Here is a 24,382-nt window from a genome sequence, read left to right on the forward strand (position 1 = left end):
GGACTATTTGTTGCTGTAGCTTATCACACACGCTCTGCTCCCCTTTTGCTGCAGCTTCAAAGCACTCCACATTTTGATTTGCCTCTCCTGCAGCTCCGAGACTCAGAGTGATACAAAGAACCTCCTACAGCCAGAAAGCAACTCTGATTTTTAGCAACAACGTTTGCTCTAACTATTTAAAGCACATTTAAGAAGATACATAATAAGTAGGTTTGAGGGAAGTGGTAGCGATCCACCCACTATCTTCCTTTTAGCTAACCCTTTAATTAAATATTAAAGATACGGTTCTCAGGAAGATTTGGAATAACTCACTGGCAGAAAAAATGAGACAGGTTGAAACACAGCAGAGAAAGAAACATCCCCCCCCAAGATTTCACCACACCTTCATGCTGCTTTTAACAGTATTTTACCGTACTGATGAGACAAGAGCTTTTCAGAAGGGAAATAAACCTTTCCAGCTTTCCCGTGATAGATCTCTCTATACATTTTCAGTAACTCCCACTAGGGATTGCAAATTATACAATGCCTAACTAAACATTCTCATTTCCTCTTCCTAGCAGAGAGCAAAAGAGTATTCTTAAAAATGGCTAACTAAATTACTTGAAATGTTATTCCTCTCTCAAAGGACACATTCTGCAGCTGGATGCACAGAAGCGACACCCAGTTGGAGAGGGAAAGCACATATACACTGAATTACAGCATTGTCTTCAAGTATAAAACAGGGTGAGATAAATCACAGCAAGATCTGTGTAGATCTATGGTAGAAAGCATTTCCAGTTATAACTGAGACAAGGCACAACATGTGGGTGTCCCAAACAGTCAGAGGAGAAAGAAGAGGCAAAAAGGGGAAGTGTGAGAAACCAGCAACGTTCACAAGACTGCGTGGTTTTGACCTGCATAGCCATTTTGGTGAATGCTATGATTGTTTTCTTCTTCATCTAGCTGACAAACAGCCACACTGGCAAAGCAGATGAACTGAGCAGTGATTCTGCACCAATACTGCAGGAGTATCTATCTGCTCTGCTAATTCTTAATTTGCACTCTTGTTCCTTTGTTCTTCATTCCTCTTTGGGGTCTTCTCTGTTGTGTGCAGTCTTACATCAAAGCCCCGGGACTCTTTGTATGGTCTCTGCTGCTGCTATAACACAACCAGAACCCAGTCATCAGCCACTTCTACTTGGCTTTGTATTAGACATGCAAAGGAAAGCATTTTCAAGCATGCACTTCTTCCCCCTCCTAATTAGATTCTTACAAAGGATACTGTCCTGCTTTCAATTAAAATACTGCCATCACAAAATTTCACAATAAGAAATCTATTATTTTGAATACAAAGGTTGGCCAAAATGATTAAATTCTTGAGGCAACAAAAATGATACTGGTGATTTTATTCAGCATGTGTCCAATATGATTTTCCATTCAGAATCCACATTTTTAATGCTTTTCTTATACCATTCTAAACATTACCTTCAGCTTATGGAGTCCCTTAAGGAAGTTTTTCCATTTGTTTACCAGAAAACTTAAATCTTAATGATTAAATAATAGGACACTTATATACATCAGTGGGTTTTCTCAGATACTGGGCTCTAAGTACATACAATGTCTATTGAGTAGAAAGAAAAAAGAAAAATCCAGTCATGCAAATCATCTTACAAACCATGTTTCATTTGCTTCAAAAATTTTTACTCCGTTACTGGCATATCAGTTTAAAAGTAAGCAGACAATTTTTAAGGTTGCTTTGTCCATTTCCACTTGTTTGTTTTGCCGTTTTGAAGAACTGAGGGGCCACATGCGACTGCAGAAGGTTCTGCTAGGGTATTTATGCTTCTGCTACCACCAACCACTCCAAACCCTGGTGTGGATGTGTTTAAAAAAGCCACCTAACCTTCAGCTAACTGCACTGCTTTATTTCTGAACAGCACATCACAGTATCAGCATAGACAGCACATTGTAACTGGTTGGGTGATTCCACTTAATAATTTGTCAACACTAGAACCTTTCAGCATTTTAATTCCGGTTTCATTTATGAATTAAAGGTCATATATAGAGCACAAATGAGGTCTAAATTTAGTCACAGCAGACCACAGTTCCACATAAAGACAAATCTTCAAGTTATGTTGACCTGCTAGGAGACAAAGATAAACAGCACAGCAAACATGTACCTGCAATGCACTGCTTCCCTATTAAATATTAACTGTTTCATTTACATTTAAATGAACTGAGCAGTAATGGATAGACTTTCCAGTACTGCTGTTTGGTGCTGCTGTCATGGAAAGAAGCTGAAGACAATGTGGGCTGTATGGGGGCAAATGATGCAATCTCAATATCCTCTCAAGTGACTTCAATGACGACCATTCTCCAGTCTTGAAACATAATCCTAAACAGCATCTTTTTTTCCTCTCCCTCTGTAAACACATCTGTTCATAAATAACTTAGATGTCTCCTTGACATTCATGGTATGTAACTGAAGCTGAAGTAGAAAAGGATGGGCGGTGTACAGCACTGAGGAGATGTCACAGTACTTTTGTTCAGCATTTGTGTTAAGTGCGGGTTGCTAACATCAGCCATCAGAGACGGGTGGAGTGACCCACCCATATTTTTCATGGGTCTTCACCAAACTCTTAAATGTTGCTTCAGCTTCCTTTCGACTGAACGACTTTTTTGATTTGCCAGCTTTTCTGCAGATACGGCCCTGCACCGAACAAAAGAGAAAACCTTCATTAAGCATGTGAATATACGCAGCTGGAAACCACAGCTTAAGTTTTCAACACCTCCAGGCATTAGGCGCTCATTTGCAGATCCCAGAAAGCATAGCTCCCAAACTGGGAAGTGGGGCAGGCAAATACGCTATTAGAGATCATTAAACATTATAATGCGGTAATGGAGAAAAAACAAAACAAAACAAAACAACCTCTGCGGGGCTTTTCTCTCCCCAGCCAGCCCCTGTGCTGGCGCACTGCCCTTCTGGGCTCACTGCTCTTTCTTGTTGCATGTGAACTGTGCAAATGAAGGCAGGGATGCCTGCTCCAGATCACTCGCTGTGCCAGCCCTCACTGTGCAGTCCAAGAGCAGCATTAAGCAGGCGCTCCGTGCAATGTGCAGCCCCAGGCCCTTTCCTGCTGCTAAATTGAGGGGCTCTGCAGGTCACCCCCATGCTCCAGGAACCAGAATGGGGCTGAGGAGACAGACGGACATTTCCGAGCAATTTTTATGCCAGGCTTGTAAAGCGGTCTGTGGTGAGACTGACTACGGGGCAGCTGATGACTGGAAAACCACCACAGAAGTGATGCATTTCTGCTTGCTCCATCTCCGTGCTACCCATATCCAACACACCGCACTCTGCTGCTAATGCAGAACGTCACTACAAAATGTGCCTTTCCCGGGAAACACGCTTCATTTATCTTCTCCTCTGACCTGTCAGAAACAAACAGCCCGAGGATTTCTTGCAGGCAGGAGCACCTGCTTGCTTCCAACCTACATAAAAGAATTTCCATTTACATACTACTGCCTCACAACACGTTGACTTGATAATACCTGAATACACACGCATCTAACGATACTGCACTTTTATTACTTTGCAATTAAATATTACCTCTAAACACACGGCGGTATATAATTTCAAATCCTTGCATGGCAACATAGACATTTAGTGTGTTATTAATAGCCCACCTTATTTTGCACACTGGTCTGTGTCAATTACAAAGCAGCAGAAGAAAGAAATATAGCTGTAAATTTATTCCATTCTACCGCACTAATACCTTTGAAAGCATTTATGCCTATTGGATTTGTCACAAAATAGATGTTCATTAAAATCAAGTACAGTAATTTCTCCAACTTGTCAGCCTGCAGTTTTTTAGAATATATCGTATTTGATGAGCAAATACCATAGGATCCAAGTTAGCATGCTCCTATTTTTTGCACTCTCACTCAGAAAGATGCAAACATTATTACTGAGAAAATGACTAGCTGTGGGGAGAAAAAGAATACAATATGGAGGGAAAAAAGAAAACAATGAGCTCTATCCTCAAAGTATAAAAATAAATAAGATTCCTCCGCAGCCATATCATTTGTCAAAATAATGCACAGATACCATTCTGTTCAGTACCACTATTGTTATAACTAAACAATACATGCAGGACATTAAAAAAAAAGCCGTTTCATATTCCTGTCCTTAAAAGTCATTTTCCTGTGTGCTTTGACTTCTCTTCCAGAAAACCTGAGATTAGGAACTCAGTTTCACTGTTGATTTATACCACCTTGGTTTTCTCAGATACAACTGTTTTACCTTTTGATGTTTTTCTTCCTATCCCCCACTTACAAATTGGCAGTATACCTTCTCTTCAAATAACCTGCTAGGCTAAACAGCAAGACAACTTCCCTATCCCCATTCTAACTTGGGGATTAATATTTTGCAAATAAGGATGGTCTGAAGGGTAATCACTTAATCCTGCAAACAAGTTTTCTTAAAAAATGTTCCTTTTTCAGTTTTGACACAATTAGTAATTAAATAAAACTAGGTAACATTTTCAAAATCTCACAAGTGCTACTTTTGATATTGCTCTTCCCTGGAGCATTACTGCTCCAGTTGGGTGCTGCACACACAACGCATTCACATTGACTTATTAAATTCCATATGCTGCAGTAGTTACAAAACATCTTCTGTTGTTTTGTTTGTTTGTTTTTTTCCTACTCCAAGCTTCCATTGGAAGCACGCTTGGAGAAATATAGGAAAAGTAAACGCAAATTGCAACAGAAGACAAAATTAGCAAGGGAAATTACATCTTCAAAATGTCACCCATTAAATACTTTTCAATGTATATATAAACCTGATTCAGTACTTTGTTTACAGATTAGATCAATTTGCCATCTCATCTTACACGCAAAACTTCTTACAATTTTAAAGCTTTTACACCTCTCTGAATTGTTTGCACAGCATCTAGCACAGCGCGATCTGTGTCTTCTTCAGTTTTAAGCAAGTTTTAATACTACTCCATACCTAGAAATAGGATCTTGGCATTCAGAACAGCTACCACTCACATTCAGTGTCAACTGCTTACTGCTTTGAAAAAGGAAAGAATTCTTTGGTGTCAGAATGACGTAGTGCCACCTAAAACGTCACTGGAGCTGCAAGAGACAAAATGAGCATTGTTCCATGACTTTCTTCTCATACTTCCTTTTAGTGTAATAAAATGGAGCCATTTCAAAAACACAATCACGTACTGCATGCAGGTTAAGTGTAAACTGTGCCATCAAAGACCACCTAATTGTACTGCATGCAGTCAACTCATTCCCATAAGTTTATACAGCAAATAGGATCACCACCATCTCTTATTAACCAATACCTGCCAGGTGTTTATAATTTGTTTAAAATTTAACCTTGTGGTTTGAAAGTCTCCCTTCCTGGTGCCTCAAATAAATTTGAGAAAGAAGGGTGGAACGTCAGACGAAATAATTTGGATGATTTTAAGTTGACGCTAGAGTGGTACCTACCATGTTAAGGACTTCTACCTTTTTGCTGTGCCCACAAAACTCTTCTCAGTTTTAACTGAAAGCGGCATTTTGTGCATATTTATAAAATATCATCAAACAACTTTAACAGACACTGTTGCCAGCTCTGAGTACAACTTGGTTTCCAATTGCTATCTAAATGTACAGTCATGTTAATTCTGGTCAGGAGACTGTGAGCTGCTGCATAATGTAAATATGAAAAGGATGGTAAATACAGTACGCAAATACAGCACTGCCACAGCTCAATTGTGCACAACTGCACTGTGACTGATTTCCAAACCACACGCGTCACTATTGCCGTGGCAGGGCACGTAGATCATTTGCATCACTGATGTTTTGAGGTGCCTGGCACCCAATCAAGAAAAGTATCAAACTGATAGCTGAACAAGATCAGCACATTCCACAAAAGATTTAAAAACAGAGAAAATCCAAGAAAACCTTTCATAAAGCCATTAATGTCAACTTCAGCTATGAGAAGTCGCACCAGGAGCTTATTTAAGTACTCGCAATACTTTCAGACACTCACAGAGAGCTTTACATAAAGGAATAACTGAAAATCTAATTAAAATAAAGAGTTGAAGAGAACATTTCAGATTTTGCCATCTGCTGTAACTTCATGTACTTACCGAGATGCAATTTTAACAAGCTAGAAACATGAAAGGTGAAAGTAATGACGCAGCATGGTTTACACAGCCATGCTGAAATGCAGAAGGGCATGTGCTGCACTGAGCCTCCTCCTGAATCTGTGCTCCTGCTGTGCCAGGCTCTCAGTGTCACTCTTCGTCCAAATTCACAAGTTGTGACTAAAAACCTGGTCAGAATCTAGTCCACAACCCTGCTAACTGCCAGGTAACTGGCAGGTGCTGCAGGTCACCTTCACAAGATATTGGACATATTGAGTATTCCTCCATATGCAGCAGAAGAACATAAGTAAGCCTCATGTATAGTCTGGCATCCACATTTGCAAGCTGCTTTGGGCAAATCCTGGAGCTTTTCTAATTCTCAGTGATGCCACAGTAGCCTCCACACTCTCCTCAACCATCAGCACAATCAGCACGTCCTCTCCTGGAGGACATGGCGTGACAGTGACGCACATCCTCACCAATATTTAAACTCAATGTCAAGTAGCTGCTTAAAGTCACCTTGGCACCACTATCAGAAATGTGCCATATCTTTTCTTATCTAACAGCATCATGTCATGAAGTGGTCTGCAGACAGATTTAAGCCCTGTACAGAGATCCCAAACGTGAAGCTCTCCAGCTTGGAATCCAACTCCAACCATCTATCTGCCCACCTCTAGCCTATGTGCCATGAAAAATAGTCCTGACATTCATTCTGTTACTTCCAGTCTCAGAATGGCCTCAAGGGAATTTTTCTAGCAGCAATGAAGGGATTTATCTCTCTCATCAAACCAAATAGAGTAGCTCCCAGACTGAAACTCAACAGCTCTGGCACAGCACAGTGTGGTGCTCTTCCACCTTGTATCAATTTCAGCACTATCTGACTACAGACAGGGAACTGGCCTCTTACAGGGTCGGTCAGTCAGTCACAGACGTGCTGCTGCAAGGGACCTCTGGAGGTCTCCAGACCCAAGCAAGCAGTTGAGCTGAACCACCAGCACAGGCCCAGCCCACAGCAGCACTGCACAGCCATGTTCTGAGTCCTCCAGGACAGAGGTCTCACTCAGTCTTGCTGCGATGCAGGCCCCATGTACCGGGCCTCAATTTTGCAGAGATTCATTGGAAACAGACACCAGTCCTTTCATAACCAAGGTGATTCTGAAAACAGCCTCAAGCCCTGACACATCTCTGATATGCCAAAGCAAACTCTTCAGTGACACACAGGCTTTTTTTCTTTTTTTTTTCTTTGCTTGTTAACAAGAAACATTCATTACAAACAGCACACATCTAATACACTCAAGAAGCTGAGAGGCCTCTGAGTTAGCACTAACCTTTACACAAACCCCTGGTCCTGCATTCCATCCATTAATCCTCAATATGCAAACAACTTAAGACTGGTCTTCCAAGAAAAATCATACTTGTTCTACGTACAGAGGGTTAAATGCAGTCCATGTGTTTGAGTCAGCACAAGGCTGCATAGCCAAAATTGCATTTTCTCTCTTCATCAGCTGTGCCATACCACAGCTTTCCATGCCAAGAAAGAAGCAGTCTGTAGTGAATCACTTTTAGGTAAATGTTGAGAGAGAGAAAAAAGTAGAGGTTTAGACTTCAAAAGGCTGTAGCAAGTCACTGTGCCACATACAACATCCATGGTGATCCCTCCAAGGACAGGAAGGATGTGCCCGCATGGCCTTGTTGTCCTCCACAGCTTATTCGAAACTAGAGGTTTTTTGGAGAGCTGGAGCACAGTGTGAGCCTCTGGTCTGTAACACGCTCCACTCAGGTGACTGATTAATGGCCTTGGGCCTCAACTGTGCAAAGCCACTTACAGTGCAAACACAGTCAAATCTGTACAGATAAGCAGTGGAGGAATCAGACAGTTAAGACTGAACCAGTCTTGTTCTAGAATGTTTAAATAAGTTTCCAGAGGAAAACATTTCTACCAGCTTTAGAGAAGCATTCAAAAGCAGAGCAATGCTCAAGTGGGCTACTGTCAATGCTCTCAGGGCAGCGACTGCAATTTGCCATATCGTTGCTAAATTGTAATACACACACTTCCTCCTCTTGATTACATGGTTTAATTCTTTTTTCCTTCACATAAACACAATTGATCAGGTCCAAGAAACTGCAAACAACTTATACTGCATTAACAGGTAAGTGTTGCCTATAGCTACAACAAAGCACTACAGCAAATGATGCAGACAAATAGTGTTACTGCTGCAGAGTAAGTGAATTAAAAGCATGATGTTTTTCTGCAAATGTATGGTTTTTGAAGCTGTATTTCCTTGTCTTTTTTTTAATCTCCTTTTTAAGGATAATCCATACAAAGAAGTAGAAACTCAGCAAGTTCTAGCTTTAAAGCATCTTATCAATAGCTCCGTTTGGGAATGTACCTTTTTTGTCCAGGAAAAAGAAGTCTGAGTTTCAGCTGGGCAATTATTAACACTCTCTTGTTTGGTGCAAGCATCTTTTAATCAATACAAACACCTACACGTCCTATCTCTGACTGCTACAGCACACTGTGCTGCTCCTCCCTGCCTTTCTCTAAGGACAGCAGTCAGTAGCACGGCTCCAGCACAGCTGAGGGTTAAGGAATTTTGTGCATTTAAGAGTCAGACAAACATTCTTTTGGCAAAAGAACAAGAAAATCTTGTCAGCCAACTACATCCTTGAAATTTGCCTCCAGCCCCGAAGTCACAACACAAGTTAGATCAGAAATAAGGTGGGCTTCCATCACGAGACAGCCATGCCACCACACAGAACTTGCTAGACCAAATGCAGAAGGCTCATTTTCTGTGTCAATTTTCTGCCAAGCTCCCTGGAGTACCTCTCTCCATGCTATTGCTGCACAGTTACTGACAGTGCACGTTTTACAAAGGTACACCATAGCAATAGAAACTGAACAAACAAACGTAAAAAGCAGACTACCTCTGGGAACATTTAAATGATGTAAGACCAAATTGGGTAGGACCAGTGTCACAAGCCAGCGAGCTTGTTCCTTCATCTCCTGACTGTGATACGTTTCATATTGATGCACATGGACATCTTAGTCAGAACCTCTGTTTCCAACTGCTTTAAGCACATATCCTTAAAGGACCTTTGGAAAAAGGGTTATCTGTACTTCACAGATGGGAGAGAAGACTACAGAAAAGCTATGACTTCCCCATAGCTGCACCTGAAGTCAGCCCCAAAACCCAAATGCTAGATTTGAATCTCCACTGTTCAGCTTAAATGCTCTAACAAGGAAATTGAAATCATTAACTGAAGACTAATTTCCCTCCCACATAATTATTAAACACTTCAACTCTGAGTATACTTTATAGGAATACTTAATTTTGTCAAAATTATAGGAAATTTGATGTTTAAAGAATCTCACAGACAATCTGACAAAATAAATCAACATTTTCATTTTCCTTGTGATTCTTTTGTAAGGGTGCATATTCAGGAAACAAGTCCTACAGCAAATGGATGAGGGTTGCTACCACTCATAACAAACCTAGAAACAAGAGAAACACAGTCATTCTACAGCTCATAAAACTTAAGTATGAGAAACATCTGAGCTCTGGGCCATTTCATAACGCAGGCTTATACTCTTCCTTCCTCAGGTTTACTTTCACTCATCTCTGCATGCAGATCTGGGATCTTTACTGATTTTTAACCTTACCAAGAAGTCACTGCAGAAATCCCAGGGCTTCTGAAGACTCGTGGAAAAGAGAATGAAATCAATGAGGAGCTTCAATTTCAACAACATGCACAAATCCATGAAGGGGGATAAGACGACAGTTTCCAAGGACAGGCTCTGCATGTGCAAGAGGAAGGCATGTAGCACACATCTGTTGCACACAGCTGAGTACAGATATGCTTGATGCACCACTCTTCAGTCCGCTGTTTAACAGAAATGGGCAAAAACTAGATTGGCTTCTTGATCCTATTTCAGAACAGGAAGCACTTCTGAATCTGAAGCATGGTGCCCACTTGCCTGCTCTTCACAGATCAGTACAGAGTTCATACTTATTTTCGCTGAGGCATACTTATGTTTCTCTTTAGCTTATGCACCATCCCATGCAGCTTGTCCTGGAACTTCCCAAACTCGTGTGATTACCACTGTTTTTGCTGAGAGTTAAAACCTGCTAGGAGGAGCGTTCAGTGCTCTGCAGAAATGATAACACAGCATGAGGCTGAATGAGGTGTCAGGCAGGGCAGCCCTAAGCCACATGCTCTTCATAGCACGACAGAAAACTGGCATCCAATTTACAAGTCAGACAACTGGATCCTGCACATATTAAATTTAACATATATTTTGAGCCATTCAGACAGGATAATCACCACAGCCTCCAAAGTTCTCCCTGTTTAACTGCAGAGTGATTGCACCTGGCAATCCTCACATCCCCCCCGGTGCCTAACATCAGCATTACCTTTTTTGACAATTGCAAAAGATGATTTGTGAACAGGAAACCGTATGTGAAAGACTGAATGTGTCAAGGAAAGAGATATTCACTGTCTCTCATCAGTGCAAAAAAGCTCAGGCGGGAAAAAGAAACACAGCTCCTATTAAATTACCTAACCAGTACCCCACGTTGTGACTGCGGATTCTCACTGGGGGACATGCCTAACAGTAAGACGCCTACCATGAGGACCAGAATTATCTCAGTTACAAATCTTCAATCTGGCAGTCTCTGGTCATGCACGGAAATCCCTGGGCACTGTGCAGATGCTAGAAAAACAGCCTATTTTCAAGTCTAGCCTGTAAAAGAAAAAAAAACAAAAACAAACAACAATCTTCCACACAGCAGAAAGTAGGTTGCTTTGGTTACTCCTCCGTGAGAACACCATGTCACCCCTCAGGGACTAGGCTTTCTGCATTTGAAAAAATACAAATCTTCCACAAAGTATCTGACAGAACACGCACACACTACAGCTCACTCTACCTCACGCTTTCTCTTAAGAAAACGAGGACTCCTTCTACAGCTTAAGGAAAAATTTGGCTCTCCTGAGCAAGTCTAATTTTGCTACAAACCACAGCATTGATTCTTTTGAGTTTTGATTCAAAAGATCAGCCAAGTACTGCACAGAAGAATCAGTTCCACTATCCATAAAAGCATGTTCTAAAATGGGCGGTTTGTTTCAATTTAGTGATTTTTCTTATTTGATGACTATTTAACACTGAGAATGATAGCTAAACGTATTTTAAAATGTCTGAAAATCTCCCTTTCTGTGCTTTGAAGGGGTAAAATGGAGATTATGTTCCCTCTGCTTTTTAGAAGAATTAAAGCTGCCTCCTACTTCAACGAGTTAGAATTCTTGTGTCTTCATTCCTCTCAGTAGAATATATTTGCATAATAATAGAGTCTATACTCAGAAGAGCAATATATCAGAGTACACATGAACAGTGTTTTTTCCAGCCCATTCATCATTCCCAACACCTCAATGTGGCAAATATTATGCTCCCTCTTAAACTTCAGCTTGAAAATGAGGGATTTCTCAATTGCAATAAAAGAGAAACCTTTGAAGGCCAATATATCTGATTTTCCTCTCTATAACTAAACAATATTTTTTGTTACCTCTTCACACAGCATTTATACCTTTTCATGGGGAACAAACCCTGTAATATATTCTTTGCCTCCTCTGTAATCTCTGTATATTAGTCAATATATATTCAGTGGCAGTCCTAACCTTGAAGGCAACCGGCATCATTTACTCAGGCAATAAATCAAAAGCTAAAAGCAACACAGTTTTATTTTTAAGGTCCTAATATGAAGATGGCCCCAAATAACTGAGAGGCCACTGAGTCCTCTACAACTTTCTGCAGCATTTGAGATCAGCTGGTTTATTCAAGGCTACAGTCCTCAAACTGAGTATCTGGAGTAGGAAAGCTCATGGATTTGCAATTAATTTCTGCTATACGTATCTGAAAGACCTGGAGCTTGCTGACATCCTGGACACCACGCAAGTCCCATCTGCTATCTGCTCTCTCACACTTTTGTTTGGGAGGATGGAGAGGGAGTAGTTTAGACTATGAGTAACAGCTATGTTTTGTGTTTGTTTTTTCATAAAATAAGCCCACTTCTCCTGGTAGAAGTCAGCTATGATAGAGTGTTTTTAAAATGGAAGGAGAGATGAGTTTAATGTTCATGCAAGGCACATCTCTCTTCAAGCAAAGAGGCTACACTGAGATATATCTAACATTACAATGCACAAATAAAAATTATTTGAATTCAAAAAATTTTGCTACAGGAAATTACATCTAAATCACAGCCTACATTTGGCTTTGATTTAAAACATTACAGAGAGGTTCACATCAGTAAGAGCACTCATAACTACGGATTCCCCATTCAGTATGCCCTGGGAAAATCCCTACACTCCTTATATTTTGTAATACGGCAGAATGAGGGCTTTTTCCAGAAAGAGCTTTTTCCACAAGCCTGCCTGCAGACTTGACAGCTACCTGCAGCTGGTAGACCTAACCTGAGCCTCCATGGAGAGAGCCAGGAAACTCAGAAAAAGGACAAGAAGGCCTGCACCAAACAGTTGCCAGCTTAGGCACAAACTCCTCAAGGCACCCTATGCAGCTGTATTAGCTGTTCTCAAAAAAAAAAAATAAAAATTGTTTTGTCCTCTTTGAAGCTGCTGCTACCAAGCCAATGTCAAATTATTCCTCTCTGAAGAGAAACAACATGGATTTATTTCATTTTTCCAACTGCCTGCTAACATTATCCAAGGAAACAAGCTGCAGTATCTTTTTCTTCTAAATATAAAGTGCTAGTATTTTGTTTAGTGCATTAAAAGACTTAAAATCCTCTTCCACTTTTGGACAAAGTCTGTTTTTCCTTTGGGACTGTATCATCTACAGCATCTTCAGATGCAAGCCAGCTCCTGAGCCCCATGCCAGCCTGGGTCACACATGTCAGTCAGTAGGATCACAAGCAGCCTACCATTCCTTCAGTGCTCTCATATGACTGGCGCTGCTGCCACTGCCTTCACCCAGCTACTCATGTTATTAGTCTTACCATCACAACTACACTGTTATCAGGAAACTGAGAGCGACAGATGCATTTTTAAACCCCTCTCCTTAATTTCTATTAAGGAGAAGGGTTTAAAAGACTAATTAAAGACTATTGTGAGGGCACCACTCGGCAGGCCATTCCCAAAGCCTAGGTGAGAGGACAGACATGGCAGGTCCTGCTGAGCAGGATTGCTGAACAGCTGCCTTCGAGATAACCAACAACTGGCATTCACATTACTTTCTTCACATCACCCCAGGTTAGTATTTCCTTGGGTTAGCTCCTAGCCCCATCACGGACTGATGGCAGCCTTGACTGGGGCTCAGTGGGGCCAAGTGTCTGCCCAAGGGGGTGAAGCCACAGAGGGGTTGACTCAACATAAAGCCGCCCCCTTGAATCCAAGGCTGCAGTTGAGTTAAGGACAACACCAAGTTTATAAAATAAGATTCTGGATTCCAGACAGATAAACAGGCTTAGGTCTTTGATGTACTGAGAATTCCCCTCAAGATACTGACTAGGGCTGTGTGAATAATTGACTTATTCAGCTGAATAGCTGAACCAACCAACCAAACAAACCCCAACTTGTTTGGCAATTAACATTTTTTTTTCCTCCCTTAAAAACTGAAAAAAGCACAGTTTGAGGTTGGTGAATTGTTTCATTCAAACAGAAATTATCTCTCTTCCATTAAAATATTTTCTTCCAGACAAAAGCTACCTAAAAGAATGCAATTCAAGGTTTCCAATAGGAAACAAGGGTATGGAGAGAAACCCAAAATAGTTACTGGGCCAATACGAGTGCCTCCGCATCCCATAATGTAAAACGTTTTCCAAGCAATGTTACTCGAGGTGTTTGGATCCTGTCTGGGGAACCTGGAGAAACACCCATGCTACACAAAAATCCAATACAGGTTAAAATTCCTGCTCGAGTTTGGGAATTGGGACCTAGCCTCTCAAGCTGTGGATCATCCGTGTTGAAGTCTTCCTAGAAACTAAACTCCTGAATTAGATGTTTCACTTGAGAGACATCAAAACAATTTATCTCAATTTTTCTTTTGCTCTGCGAAAAGGTTTGCAATATGTCAAAAAATCTGAAACTGTCGAGAGTCTTGATTGTCTCAAGATGTCTTTTCCGTGCCAGCTCCATGAGCTTTTCCACCACTTTATTAACAAAATAAATAAATAAATAAAAAGGTTCTATACATTCAGAGGTCAACAATTTGATATACCAAGAAGAGCTACAGTTTTCTCTGAAGAACTAAAACCCAGCACAGAACAGCAGTGCTGTAGTTAGTATTGCAAAATGGCAATGGAAAGAAATAGTGAATGAAATCAACCACCTTCAATTTATCATTCAAACTGTCAAAAAGAAAGATGCATGCTGGTGGAAAGTTCAGCCCTGCCTACTCACATCTGCGTTCGTGTTACAGACACGCACCCTCAGATGTGTCACAGCCTTGACTATTTATGATGATTTCATGCTACATCACCACTCCATGCGTGGGTGACGTTTCTCCCAAAGGTCCCCACAGCCTCGTGCTCCCAGTGGGACCCACATGGCAAGGCTGCCTCTGAGGATGATTGCCCTGGACCTCAGCACGAGCTGTGCTGCACCCACCATTAACTACTGCTGATTTTTAATTCAGAAATTCATCCATGACCCTGACTGAAGCCGTTGCTGTTTGTTCAGGAAGAGCCACTGCGGGCAGTGAGACTGCCTACAGCATGATAGGACTTACCTAAAACCAGCCCCGCAGCTCAGAGGAATACAGTACCCTCTACTTCCGACTGCTCTATTTCTGCTGCTGTATTCTCTTTCTAAAAATTACAGCCAAAAGCATATTACCTTTACAATAAAAACCAAAACAGGGATCCAGGAGTGTCTGCTGTGTTTTGAGCCGTATTATGCAATTGAGTCAAGATTACATAACCAGAGTGTGATTACAGAAATGTGGCTCCCATTACACAGAGCCTGGCTACAGTTACAGAGCGGCAGCCCATCGCAGATTACACATCTGCAACTGAGAAATTGAATTTATTGTTAATATCACCTATTAGCTTGGAACGCACACTGTGAGACTTAGGAACACGCATCTCACAGCTAGTGAGCTACTAAGTTACCAGCAGCCGTTTATTTCACCCTTTTATTTCACCCCACACACACTGTACTTTTTATAATTAACATCTTGAACTTCTGAAAGAATGTTATTGAAATTCTTATATATTAAATGTGTCTACTAACGATGCCCTCATAAACATCCTTCGGTATCAGAAACTACTATGACTTTGGGGAAAACTCTTACAGGATTTTGAAAGAAATATTAATAAATATGTAGTTATATATCATATAATTCAATAACTCAATTTTTTTCTTAACTGAGTCATTTTATGATGTCAGTAAATCTTAACCATTTAACATTCAACATCTGATACTCCAGAAATGGACTGAACTGTTGTGGGGGAAAAAAAAAAAAAAAAAAAAAAAAAAAAAAAAAAAAAAAAAAAAAAAAGAGTTTAGCACTGTCCTCCTAGGTTTTTGTTAAAAATAACAAGTATAATTACTGTAATAAGAGATGAGTTAATAAAATTGTGTGACACAGTAGGAGAAGTTGCAGAACTTTGGTACACCTTAATGGGCTCCACGTAAATAAAGGTTGCTTTTTTTTTTTCCTGGAAGGCGTTTTTTATATCCCAAGGTGACCTACAGAACTTGACCTCTTCAAATAAAAGGTAGAGAAAAATACAATCTGATGGAAAAAAAGCATAGTAGGCCCAGATCATTCAAGGAAAAAGGAGAAAAGGCCACTTATAAATGAGTCCCCTGAACACCCACATTTTCCATCTTAAGACAAACCAAGCAGAGGCAAACAGGAGTGATGTTCTCTTTTCCAAGCAAATGGAAAATACATTATTTGCTCTTCTCCTCACTTCCAAGATACGAATACAAGAAGTTACACAGCATCGTGCAGTGACTGACAAGGAGCTGTGCATGGCATAGAGCTCAAGGGCATTTGTGAGGTGAGCAGAAACATCACCTAACTCAGCCACGGGTACGCTACACTGCCCGCTACAGTGACCACGACAACGGGCTCCACCACCAGTAGTTACCCAGTTACTAAAAACATCTTATGAATTACTTCTCTCCCAAGGATATTCTGCAGAAGGAAAAAAAAAAAATAGAAATAGAATGTGTTGATTCAGCTGGGGACACATGAAGGAAGAGGCCTGGAGAAGCTAGGAGCCTTTTGCGGAGGGGAGAGAGGGAGCTGAGAGTTACCCTGAATGAGGTGCTACCTCTTGACAGCGACACTTGTCTGTCGCAGCAAAGCCAGGTGCAGGCTACAAAGGCCACCGTGGAGGATAGTGGCAGACAAAGCCCTGCACCAAAGGCTGGACTTCACACAAGAAGCCATCCAGTATGGGGCTCTGCAGGCACGGCTGACCAGCACGCGAACGGCTCCAGCCCCAAGCCCCAGTGGGCGCTGCAGAGCCCCTCTTGCTTTGAGGCACAGGATGCGACCATCACGCACCTTGACGCCACCGGCAACGGAGCCAAGAGGAGGAACGACACACACGCGGGAGGGCACGGCGGGGTACCTGCCCCTCGCCCCTCCGTGCCGCCCCGCATCTCTGCGGCAGGCCAAGGTCAGCCGTAGGCAGAGCCCCGCCGTTCCCGGGGCCGCCATCCCAGAGGCGGCACGGACACCCCGCGCCCCTCGGCCCCTACCTGCCCCTTGACCAGGCTGGCGGCGAACTGCCTCATGACGGCCTCCACGGTGTAGGCGCTGGACCAGCCGCGGGGAGTGAGCAGCTCCATGCAGATGGCACCGCCGTCCAGCACGTAGCCGTTCTCCAGGCGCGGGCTGAGCACCCTCATGAAGGGCGGCGAGAAGGGGAAGTTGTCGGGGAAGGTGAGGTTGAGTAGGATGTACTCCGTGTTGGTCTCCTTCATGTCCTGCCACAGCACCGAGTCCTTGTCCACCTGGTGCAGCTTCACGTTCCAGTCGAAGAGGCTCTCGTCCACCAGCTCCACCGAGATGAAGCGGTCGCTGAGCCGCGCGATGTCCTGCAGCTCCTTCATCAGCCGCCGGGTCCGCACCTGCGTGCAGTGCTGCTGCCGGCCCGCGGGCGCCAGCGGCCCCGAGCCCGACGCCAGCGGCACCAGCGGCGCCGAGCCCGGCCCGGAGCTGCAGCCGGGTCGCTGCGGGGCCGCCTCCCTACCCGCGCCGGGCTCCCGGGCCGCCTCCCGCGGCTTCTCCCGGCCGCCGCTCGAACGCGGCGGCGGGGGCTGCTTGGCCGGCTCAGGCGCCTTCTTGGTCTTGCGGCCGCCGGGGCTGCTCTCGCTGCTGCTGCTGCTGCAGCCGCCGCCGCCGTGGGGGCCCTGCGGCTGGGGCTTGTTGCTGCCGTTCTTCGGGCCGCCCCGGCCGCGGAGCGAGGAGCCCTGCTGGCTGCTGCGGTGGTGGTGCTTGGGGTCCTCCGTGTCCCGGTTGTGTAGCCGGATCAGCCCGATTTTCCGCAGCAGAGTGGCCATGTTGCGCGCGGCCGCAGTGCCTCCTGCCGCTATTTTATATCTATCTCTCTATCTTTATTCTGAAGCCCTGGCGGTGGGCGGGGGGGCGGCGCCGCGCGGGCGGGGACCCCTCCGCGCCGCTCGGCTCCGGGCGCAGGGGCGGCGGGCAGGGAGGCGGCGGCGGCGCGGGAGGACGTGCGGCCGCTGCTCAAACGCCTCCTCCCCTCGCTAGGGCTGCTGCGAGCGGCATTGCGGCGCAGGGGCTGCTGACGGGGACATCACGGCCCGGCGGCCGTGGCCATCATCCCGTGAAAAAGAAGGGGAAAAAAAAGGAGAGGGAAGAGCAAGGGAGAACCCCCTCCCCCCGCGCTGCAGATGGCCTCCCCGGCACCTTCGGCTCACACCCACCCGAGCCAATCCCCGGCGGGCCGGTCCCCTTTGAGCGCCTGGCGCCTCCCCCGGGCGGGGGGACCGGCGGAGGCTCCCAGCACCCGCCTCCCACCGGCTCCCCGCTCGCCCGCGGCGGCGCAGCGCGCCCGGGCTCTTTGTTCGGCGCCGCTGCGGCCGGGCCCTGCCGCAGCCCTCGCGCTGTCTCCGCGCCGAGCCGCCGGCTGCCGCCGGAATCGTCCCGCTCCGCAGCGCCGCCGCCCGGCCGCCCGCTAGCCAGCGGGGCCTCTCGCTGCGGCAGTGCGTCCCGGGGCTAGTGCCGGGGGTCAGCGCTGCTGCGGCACCGTTATATGTGGTACACTTGTGCGAGAGCGTGCTTAGACTGAAACGCATCGTTGTGTGTGAATTCGTGGTGCAGATGTGTATGTATACACTCCTAAACACACAGTCTCACCTGTAAAGCACACAAAAGTGACGCGACTCAATATACCTATTCTATCTGTGATCTTAACCTATGCATCACACGCATATCAGACATTTCAAGTATACCTATAGAAACGGATAGATTTTCATGGTTCTCAAATGGTATAGGTGCATATGTGTCCATGCATTTCTCTGTGTGTGCCCACTCCTGCACTTCTTGTGTGGCACAGGTTGCCCAGACAGGTTGCAGAGTCTCCTCTAGAGATACTCAACATTCCACAGCACTTTTTTCCATTCAACGCATCCCCTTCCCTAGGTGTTCTCATCCCCGTTTTCTATGGTTTTGAAGAGTTGCCACTACTGCACTTACGTAAAGAAGTCCAAAGGAAACCATCTGGACACTTTGAAAGGTGCCATGGGACACAATATGTTTTCATCAAAAACTGAGTAATTGACTTGCTTTCATAGTAATGCTGGAGTCTGCCCACATTTTTGGCCTCAAGATGTGCTAGAGGAGATCCAGGTTGGATATTGGGAACAATATATTCTCAGGAGTGGTGAGGCTGTGGCACAGTTGCCTAGGAAAGTGGTGGAGTCACCGTTCCCAGAGGTGTTCAGGAAACGTGTAGATGTGGCACTGAGGGACATGGTTGGTGAGCATGGAGGGGATGTGCGGATGGTAGGACTAGATGATCTTGGAGGTCTTTTCCAATCTCAGTGATTGTTTCCCTCTTTCTTCTTGCTGTTATTTAACCACTTGCTTTTACCAGTGAGTCCACATTCAGCAGGTAATAATTCACCATCAACAGATGGTGTGAAACACAGCTAATGTCTTTGCCAGGTTTTCTAAACGACAGATCTGTCTGATAAACCACAGGCTAGATAATCTTGCTGTTTTTAAGATCAAAAAGAAGAAGAATTATATTTGCTTTTCAAGTATGGCATTAATAAGGGCTCTAAATCAGTAAGACTGCAGTCTGCATTTTGGTGACTATATGACTGGAGCAGTATGTACAGGGGGAGGGCAGGAGGACGTGGCTGTTCCGTCTGCCTGCAGCTGGAGCAGGCATGGTGATGTGGCAGGACAGGTCAAGGTGAGACAGGTCAAGATAGGACGGATCGGGACAGTCCTGGTGGGCAGCTGTGCAGAGCAGGATGCTCAGCAGCCATCCCTGCCCAAGTATCTTGTGCCAGTCAAGACTGTAGGGCACATACGTTGAGCTGAAGCAGAATGCCAATTAGCAACTGGAGGGAACCTTTGTGTAGGCTTCGTTAATGTTTCAGACTGAAAGGTCACTGTGTGGTGTTCTGTGATAGTTGGCAGTAGGAGCTGTGGTCATCAATTTAACATGATGAAGGTTATTTACCTTCCTCATATGACTGCTGAGTTATCTACCCGGTGGTCTGCAAAAGGAGACCTGAGCCAAGCAGCAGCTCTGTGGCTTGTCGCCACCTGAGTTGTAAAGCAGCACAAGATGGATGGTGGAGGCGATGAGAAAGCTGTTGGGTTGGCGTGAGGGCATGATAGCTGTGCCCTGACAAATGGGGCTATGCTGTGACACAGAGCTGCTGTGACATCTGGTTCAGACTGTGCACTGCTGCCTATAGGGTAAAAATGTTGCTGTGATGTAGCAAACTCTTCTTTTTCAGCCCTAGGCTTCCTCAGTGAGGGAATTAGTTGGTTAGTCCAGGATGGAATATTGATGGCTGCAACTCTAGGAAAACCATAATGTCTTGAGGAAAACCAGAATAAAACAGCTTGACAGTGGGAATCCTTCTATGTTGATTAGGCAGTCCTTATCTACATCATCAGTGGCTCAAGAAAGCTCTTAACAGATTTTGGTCTGAGATCTCTATGGAATCCTCACCAGTTCTTACTCCATCGTCTCCTACACACTATATCCTGCAGTGCATCAGGCCCAGCACAGCCAGGCGAGCAAGGGAAGGGGGTGTCCCACTCTGCTCTGTGCTAATGCATTCTCACCTTGAGTTTGGGTGCCACAATGTAAGAAGGACATAGAACTATGAAAGAGTATACAACAGAGGGCCACAAAGATGGTGAAGGGTCTGAAAGTAAGACATATGAGGAGCAGTTGAGATCCGATGGTTTCCTCAGCTCAGAGCAGAGGAGCTGGGGGAAGGCCAAGTCAAACTGATCTGCTCTGGAATCTCCAACACTGTCCTTTTTATTTTTTGGAGCAGAACTAGTTGCTTCTCTAATGCAACAAAACATTGATTGACGTCTGGCAGATACGACACTTGCATATTTACCTGGAGTTGATTTCAAGCCCAGCCATTGTGCACTGATTAGTGAAACTAGGCAGCGTTCAAAGCTCACATCTAGCAGCAGCCTTCAGCCTCAGAGGGAGCACACTGGTGCTGCTGAAGGACATCTCAGGCTCTCTTAGGATGTTTACAAGAACAAAATGCACACTGTCTTAGGAGAATTAGAAGATCTGGTCTTATTTAGTATAGTCCGGAAAGGACTGAATGGGGGTGTGACACTGTGTAAATGTATTTGAGAAGTAAATGTCAGAGAGGGATATTGACTTCATCACATGATCAAATGGCTGCACCGTGACTAATCCTGAATACATTTGGACTGGAAATCTAAAGGCTTTCAGCTATCTGATGAATGAAGGACTAGAATACTCTCCCAAGTTTTGGAAGCAGTAGCCTTCACTCCTGTGGGATAGAGCCTGAGAAGCCTACAGACATCACTGTATAACAGAATAGAATAGGAGAATGCTCAGAGAGAGAAAACGAGGCTTATATTATGAGTCTCTTGGCGTCTGATGTGCCAGCATCTCCAAGTGGGTAAGAAAAGAGATTAGATCACTGTTGATTCACATTTCACTAACAATAAATTCCGTGCCTCAGGGTTTCCAATGGAGTTGGAAACTATATATATGGGTATATGTATATGTATATATATATCTATATATATATCCATTTTTTTGTCTTCTGCTGGTCTTTTCAAATTCTTCTGCAGATCTGCAGACAGATTGTTATAGGTGGCATTAAAATCCCAAGGCTTGCATACTCTGCTAATATCCTCAGGATTAAGTCAGCTTCTAGATCTGGAACTCTTTTAGAGTTATTTACCTAGATCAACTTGCAGGTGCCATTGATTTCCTTTACAGCATGGAACATGGTCTCCTTCTCAGAACCAACTGAAGTTTTATTTATCAAATTCTTTGCAAATCTGAAAACACTTTTTTTTTTTTCTTCCAGCAAGCAAACTGTTTATTCATCTTCTCTTCTATGATTCTGATTCTTTCTTTGCACAACTCAGCAATGTCAGCGAGCACCTTTGAGTATTTATCTGCCTTCTTTCATCCTCTAAAGTGACAATGTCTGATACTGATGATGCCTTTTCTTTGACTCCAGTCAATCCTCAGGATTTCTTTAAATCTAACCACTTTCACTTGTCTTCCTCTTTACAGCATACAGCTATAAGAAAGGTCAATAGAAAAGCATTTATGGGTAATGAACTATTCCTCTCATTTCCAAAGGGCTTAGAAAATGCTTCGATCAGCATTGTCATCATGCTTTAGCTTCATGTTTCACAAACTGCCAATTATAACTCCCAAACTACTCTGCAAAAAAGTTCATAGGGGGTGACAAAGGATTAGAAAGAAATAGTTACGTTGAAAGATTACTGGCAGTGACTCAATTCCTCAAAAGTGAGAAGCATGTATTTACATAGCCTGTCATTTACTGTCCTCAGGAACTGTGATCTTGCTGAACATGCTGATCCTGGAGAAGCTGCTGCTGCCACCAGCTGGTAGATCACCGGTCCTTGGTTGGAGAGATGTCCCAGGAAGACAGACAGGCCATGAAAAAACTAACATCTACAGAAAGGTAAAGAGATGTTGCTTTTGTCCCACTTAAGGTGTTGGTGCAGGTGAGTGGTTCTTTTCCTGCCCAGGCCATTTGCCTAAAGATGCACACAGAGATCTTGAATTATCAAAAGCATACTGGGATGTCATTAGCATGCCAACATGTGGAGACTTCTCTCTGTTAGATTTAGCAACAATACATATTTTGTCTCTCAACATCCTCTACAGGAGAACAGTAGAAGTAAATTTATGCTGGAGTCCTGGAAGCATTCTCATTTACTAGCTGGGAATAGGTCTGTCAAGAGCAGGATGTACTTCCCTTCTTGCCGTACAGCTGTAGCCACAGAGTTGGATGATGGGTTAAACTGAACCTTCATCTACACGCATCCATATTTCTACCAATCTTGACACAGGAATCATATTTTTTTGAATCTGAGCCAATGTGGCATTTGTATAGAAATCCAAAAGCATGAAAGCACGTGAAAACCAGATGCTTTATCCAGGTTTCTAGGTAAGAAATGTGGGTTTATTTAAGTCTTATTTAAGTCTTTATTTAAGTCTTGTGAGTTTGGGCCAAGGCCTTGTCCAAACCTGTGGCACCTGTCACAGGCAAGGAGACTGTTAAGTTTGCCACCGTGGTTCTGGTGACAGAGAGAAGACAGCAGAATGGCTGATGTCAAACCCATGGCAGCAGGGCCTTCAGCAGGCAGGGGACCAAACGGTTCCTTAATAACCTTATCTTATTTCCATTTGTATAACAGCTAGTCTCTTCCTCTTCTCTCCGCCCAATTCTGGTACCAGGGACCCTTTTCTCTGTACAGTCAGCCTTGCCTGTTATAGCCCTCAGGACTCTCTGTGTCTCCTGCATCTTCATGCTCCTGTAAACAGTATGTGCCTGCTAAGATGGGCTCAAGCAGAGCTCAGCTCCCTTTCAAAAGTATCCTTGGAGAGAAGAGGATTGAGGAAGACATGAATTCCACGGGGACCGTAGTGGACTATTACCCACACTGAACTTCCCAGCCAGCACCTCCATCTTTAGTCCATCTAAGAGCATGTGCTACTAAAGTTGCCATCCTAGAAAATGAAGGACTGAGTACTCCTAGTACTCCTGCAAATGATGTTTTTATAAGATGATACTGAAGATGCATGCAGTGTGGCCTGAGGCAGGGCTTGTGGAGACACGCAGGGACACGAAGCTTTTTGGAGTAAGGGTTGGACTAACAAGCTGAGCAAGGCAAGTCTGATACAACCTCATCCATACAGTTTGTAAGAAGAGGGCCCTGGGGCAATCCCTTATGCCAGACTTGACTTGGCTTTCATCTCACATAAAGTGAGCCAGATCACTCTGAAATCAATTCTGGGAGCAACACGGCAGAGTAGGTGATCTGCTCCCCGAGACACTCCCAAGAAGACTTTTATTTGGCAATAGTACTGGTAGGTTTCCCCAAAGAACCTGTTCTGGCATAACTTAATGGTTGTGTTGATGATCTGGAGGTAAATATAAATTGCATGTAAAGGAAAGAGCTCATAGGAAGGCTGGTGAAGTGACAAATAGTGTGAAGGTAGCCTAAATTGAATAGTCAGGTTTGTGAAATAAATGTGTTTTAACACACATAATTCAAAAGTCCTGTGAGCAAATTGTGCTAGTTTATTTAACTGAAGAATATATTTACTATAGTGGCAATCAGGAAAGGAAATTAGGATTCATAACATATCAGCAGATCAGCCCAAACTCCCAGTGGAATTTTACAGCAAAGGAGTTTTGCAGTCCTGCAGTATATTAACAGGAAAGGAGTGAGCAGCACAAGGCATGGGAGAACAGGGATCCATATCTCTGCAGAGACCCATACCAGATTTCAAGGTGCAGATCATTTTCCCTTTTCTGATGATATTGAAAAATTGGAAACGCTGCAGGAAAAGCTGAAAGTGATCCAAAAAAATTATGTAAAGAATTCCATTTGTTTAATTTATCATACAGAGAACAGAAAGATGATTAAATTATTTGATTAAAGCACAGAATACACAGAACAAAACTAACTGGATAATAAAGCATTTCTTCATTGGCTAGAAAAAGATGTGGAAAGAATAGATAGCTAT

The 24,382-nt window shown here is 43.9% G+C and overlaps 1 protein-coding gene across 1 annotated transcript; it reads right to left on the bottom strand.

The window, feature by feature from the left end:
- Positions 1-1,368: 1,368 nt before the first annotated feature.
- UBE2QL1 (ubiquitin conjugating enzyme E2 Q family like 1) lies at positions 1,369-18,214 on the bottom strand. Its single transcript, XM_052703550.1, has 2 exons — positions 16,851-18,214; positions 1,369-2,689 (listed from the first exon to the last, which is right to left on the bottom strand). Exons 1-2 carry the CDS (start codon positions 17,652-17,654, stop codon positions 2,558-2,560), a joined length of 936 nt encoding a protein of 311 aa, XP_052559510.1. The 5' UTR covers positions 17,655-18,214; the 3' UTR covers positions 1,369-2,557.
- Between the last annotated feature and the right edge of the window lie 6,168 nt (positions 18,215-24,382).

Source organism: Tympanuchus pallidicinctus, unplaced genomic scaffold (assembly GCF_026119805.1).
Source record: "Tympanuchus pallidicinctus isolate F22 unplaced genomic scaffold, pur_lepc_1.0 scaffold5, whole genome shotgun sequence".
Classification (NCBI taxonomy): Eukaryota; Metazoa; Chordata; class Aves; order Galliformes; family Phasianidae; genus Tympanuchus; species Tympanuchus pallidicinctus.